Genomic DNA, 5,302 nt, shown 5'->3' with positions numbered 1-5,302 from the left:
CCTCTCCTCTCCGCCCCTACCCCCTGGCTCCTCCCCTAACCCCTGGCCCCGCCCCCACCGACACAGTTCCCTTACGTCTCAACCTGAACGTGGGCACATTCATGAACTGTCTAGGCTACCTCGTATTCGCTGTGTGTTCTCTTCTTTGCAGCATTAAAATATGTTCAACCGAAACAGAGAGCCCGGGAAAACAAGAAATGTTGATTATTTCTTTGTGATTTGTGCCTAACTGTGATTAAGAACTAGGCTATACAATTATATTCGACTTGAATTAAACTGTGGCTGATATTTTCACCAGTCTTTGTAAAACAACCCTCTCAATGTGTGCCCGCTCAGATAACATGTGCTATTATGGTTGCGCTATTAACCGCCGAGTCATGTGACCCGGGGTAGGGCAGACGAACCAGACCGACGAGTTCACCTTTAGTCAGAGACAACAAGCACTTGTTTTGTTGCCTCCATGCGAAAGTTAATTCGGCTGAATTAAAAAGAGGTTTACCTAGAAAATTCACAATTCATATGTTGATATACTGCATTGTTTATAACAGTATTGTGGGGATTGCGAGGAGCAGCGACACGTGGGGACAAGTTCTTTCGCGCTCTGCAAGTGGAGAACTTTATTCACAAATTCATTGATGAAATAACCCCCCTCCCCCTCTGATACAAATATTCCTGTGCTGTTCCCAACACAGAATGTTAACCAGTAGTTTTTACCAGTTTGCGGCTTCTATTGGTTGTTTGTAGAAGTATATTAGGCAGAATGGCCACCAGGGGGAGCCCTTGGTGCTCGGCCTGGATCGCAGCGCGCTCGTTGCATGGCTCGTTGTTACCTCGATTATAATAAAGTATACGACATTGTGTCATAAGTCTGCCGTGTGCGCTTCCAGTTATCTTCTTAAACAGTTAAGAACTCTATAGTGTTTGAAACACGACAGTACCTCTTCATTAATTATATTGAAGTCCTGAGTAAATCAAAATGCATGATATTAATGACAATGAAGTCATAATATGAAGAGACAAATAATCACAAATTCAAATTCCGCCTTATTCTGCTTCCACATGTCCCTGTTGTCCCTCTGAGGATTTTCAAGAGTTTTAAATGTGGCTTTTTTTTATGATTTGTTGCGGCTGTAGACCGACTGCCCGCCCTCATGAGTAAACACCCTCCCTGTGTTGGACATTTGTATCCAAATTACAAGGAGCAGGGAGGGGTTAGACAGTGTTTAAGGATATATGTGGTAATGGATCAGGGAGGGGTTAGACAGTGTTTAAGGATATATGTGGTAATGGATCAGGGAGGGGTTAGACAGTGTTTAAGGATATATGTGGTAATGGATCAGGGAGGGGTTAGACAATGTTTAAGGATATATATGGTAATGGATCAGGGAGGGGTTAGACAATGTTTAAGGATATATATGTGGTAATGGATCAGGGAGGGGTTAGACAGTGTTTAAGGATATGTGGTAATGGATCAGGAAGGGTCAGGGGGCATCTTGCTCTATCGGATAATAGAGGATAGGCTGTAGACATTGGGGATCAAACACAGTACCTTTCAGCCTGGAGTTGAACACCCTCACCACTACACACACAGCCACACACACACACACACACACACACACACACACACACACACACACACACACACACACACACACACACACACACACACACACACACTTCAAACTATATATATGTTCCATGAGCTGTCATCAGCGTAACCATTCGATCATATACGTACTTTATTAATCATAATTCTAAATATTCAGTTTTTGTTGACGTGTGGGGAGGCAATGTCTCCAGAGGTCTGAGCTGGTCCACCACGCCACCAGTGAGGTGAGGAAGAGGCGGAGGGAGGGACTGAAGACTGGGCCCACGTCAGGGGGCAGGACCCCATAGAGACCTGCTGGGACCCAGGGGGCTGAAGGACCTTCCAGGTGTGCTGCTAGGAGAACCAACAGAGAGCTCTGGAGGAACATCTGCTCAGCTTGGAGGATTGAGACTGAAGGAACAGAATGAATCACCGGCTGAACACACCACAACATTCAGTGGGTTGGACTGAGTTGTTTATTACCATTATGCTTTAACAACAAATATAACTGAAAAACAGTCACTTACAAGTACATCATGAACAGAATGACTAAAGAATAGTACCAAACATTACAGATCGTTAACAGTTGTGCACGTATCTTTGATCCTATGAGTGCCTTTATTTCTGAAAGGCGACTAACGACACACTTGGAGACTTATTTAGACCATAAGTAATGTAATGTACGACAATAATGAACACAATCTGAGTTACAGACTAGAGCAGAGGTAAGAGAGAGGAGGAGGAGAAGAGAGAAGAGAGAGAAGAGAGAGGAGGAGAAGAAAGAGGAGAGAGAGGAGAGAGAAGAGGATGGAGAGGAGAGGAGAGCTGACAAGACAAAGTCACGGTACTCACACACATTGGGAGAATCTTTACATGTAGCCACCGTGAGCTTTGTTTAAGTGTGTAATGTATGAGGGGTTGTTGTATGGTGGAGATTAAGTCAATTACTGGTTAAAAAATGAAAGAAGTTTACAAATTTGCAGTGATTTTAAACATCTTAGCAATCTCAAAATGATCAAAATATGGATTTTGTCAACAAACTAATTTATTTTTTGTCTCCCACTGAGAGAAAGTATTTCTACAAAACACTGTTGGACTGGATATACCTATTCCAGTGAAAAGATCACTTAAAAAGATAATGTAGAAGGAAATGTCAGCAGTACGACATTAAAGCAGTTCTCTCAGATCTCACATAGTAGAGATTCTAATTCAGCAAACAACATTAGTTGTTTTGGTTGTTTCTTTGTTTTATTATCAAACAAAGGTCCTAGTCTGTTTGATTGACAGGTGAGATGATCAGGGGGGCAGAGTTGTTACCTTCATAACAACGGGGACCTGGGTAGAGGAATGGATAGAGAGGCTCACTGAAGGTGCAGCCAGTAGCAGAGTAGATATGAACCCTGGCTTCCACATCAAAGAAGGAGACCACACCCTCATCATAATCAACAAACACCCCCACCTTCTGGAGCCCAGCTCTCAGAGGGAGACAGAGAGGAGGGTTATCTATAAATACAAAGCTATCCTTGTAGTAGAAAAGAGTCCAGTAACCCGTCTCAGGGGTCCATGTGGTCTCACCTTTTCTGTCGATGGACTCTCTGACCACTCCTAACCACCATGCAGTCTTGTCTTTAACCTGTACCTCAAAGTAAAATCTCCCTGAGGAGAAGCTCTGCCTTGTGAGAACCAATGTAGACTTTGTAAATCTCTTAGGGTTGTCTGGGAGTACCTTCGCTACGCCTCCACAATGTACTTGTTTCCCTTCCTCAGACAGGATGAGCTTGGGATGAGCTGTATCAGGATCCAGAGTCACATCTACTTCATACTGCTGGACCCTCTTCAGTACAGCATCATCACTCAGCTTCTTCATATCCATGTTCAGTGTCTCCTCCAGCTGATCCAGGGATCTCCTCAAGGTCCCTACGTATGACGGAGGACGGACCTCCACCGTGGTCCAGTCCCTGGTGGGTGGAGGATCCTTCAGGGATCTGAAGGTCTGGAGGAAGTGGAGGTGGTCTTTAGTGTGTGAGAGCTGCTTCACCTCCAAGCATCTATTGGTCAGATCTTCTATTTCCTGCTCCAGCTCTTTGATGAGGTCTTCAGCTTGTTTCTCTGTGGATTTCAGTTCCTCTTGAACCGTTTGGTTGAATTCATCCCGGCACTTTTCAACACAGCCTATCAGAGCAGTGAAGACCTGCCTACCAATGGCTATCTCTCTGTCTGCAACTTTGTTACTCAGTTCTACTCTGTCTTTGATCTCCTTAATCTTTTGTTTCCTCTCCTGGATCATCTGTGGAACGTCAGCCTCTATCTTCCCCAGTTGGGCCGTCTTCACTTCATATTCCTCCTTCAGAGGTACAACAGGATGGGACTTGTGGTCTGTCTCTGTGCACAACAGACACACACACACCTCTTCAGTCTGGCAGAAGAGCTCCAGAAGTCGGTCGTGTTTCTTACACATCCTGTCTTCCAGACGGTCCATAGGCTCGACCAGCCGATGTTTCTTCAGGACTGCGACTCTCTGATGTGGCTCCAGGTGGGTTTGGCAGAAAGACATAAAACACACTAGGCAGGACTTCACAGCCTTCTGCTGGGTCCCAGTACAGACGTCACAGGGAACTTCTGCTGGTTCAACACAAGGCTGCTCTTTAACTCGTACGGTTGTTCTAAACTGAGCAGCCAGCTCTGATAAGAGGGTATTGACCTGTGGATCAGGTTTTGTGTCGAAAATCTTGTTGCAAACAGGACATTTGTACTTGACTTGTTCATCCCAGAACTTTGTAATACAGGTTCTGCAGAAGTTGTGTCCACATGGTGTGGTAACTGGGCTGCTGAACACATCCAGACAGATGGAACATGAAAAGTCCTCCTCAGACCAGGAAGTGTTAGCAGAGGCCATTCCTAGACACAGACGATAAGGTTTATGTATTGAGCAATTTGATATTTCTTATTCCATCAATTCCATATCTTGTGCTGCTTTACTCACCTTGTTGTGTTTTCTGTCTGTCAGACAATTTGTTCCAAAATGCGTTTTGTTTTTCTCTTGAAAGAGAGAACTGCCGCCACGTCGGTTGGTTTTGGTTTTTATGGATTTAAAGTTTCGTTTCCCGAACAAGACATCCTCTCCTCCCCTTACATTTGGCTCCACCCCTAACACCTGGCCCTTCCCTAACCCCTGGCTCCTCCCCTAACCCCTGGCTCCTCCCCTAACCCCCGGCTCCGCCCCCACGGACACAGTTCCCTGATGTCTAAACCTGAACGTGGGCACATTCATAAACTGTCTAGGCTACCTCATATTCGCTGTGTGTACTCTTCTTTGCAGCATTCGACGCCTATGGCAGTATGTACATTAAAAGACAGGAAACAAAGAGCCCGGGGAAACAAGAAATGTTGATTATTTCTTAGTGATTTGTACCTAACTGTGATTAAGAACTTATTATATTCGACTTGAATTGAACTGTGGCTGATATTTTCCCCACATTCTTTATAAAACACCCCTCTCATTAGGTGCGCCCAGATAACATGTGCTATTATGGTTGTGCTATTAACCGCCGAGTCATGTGACCCGGGGCAGGGCAGACGAACCAGACCGACGAGTTCACCTTCAGTCAGAGACAACACGCACTTGTTTTTTGTTGCCTCCATGCGAAAGTTAATTCTGCTGAATTAAAAAGAGGTTTACATAGAAAATTCACAATCCCTATGTTGATAGACTGT

General features: G+C 44.8%; 1 protein-coding gene across 1 annotated transcript; it reads right to left on the bottom strand.

The window, feature by feature from the left end:
* Positions 1–2,850: 2,850 nt before the first annotated feature.
* On the bottom strand, positions 2,851–4,685 carry LOC115534411 (E3 ubiquitin-protein ligase TRIM39-like). The gene is made up of 2 exons (XM_030345393.1): positions 4,572–4,685; positions 2,851–4,486 (listed from the first exon to the last, which is right to left on the bottom strand). Exon 2 carries the CDS (start codon positions 4,482–4,484, stop codon positions 2,856–2,858), a length of 1,629 nt encoding a protein of 542 aa, XP_030201253.1. The 5' UTR covers positions 4,485–4,486; positions 4,572–4,685; the 3' UTR covers positions 2,851–2,855.
* Positions 4,686–5,302: the final 617 nt, after the last annotated feature.

This window comes from Gadus morhua, chromosome 21 (genome assembly GCF_902167405.1).
Source record: "Gadus morhua chromosome 21, gadMor3.0, whole genome shotgun sequence".
Lineage (NCBI taxonomy): Eukaryota > Metazoa > Chordata > Actinopteri > Gadiformes > Gadidae > Gadus > Gadus morhua.
This window is presented reverse-complemented; position numbering and strand designations above follow the sequence as displayed.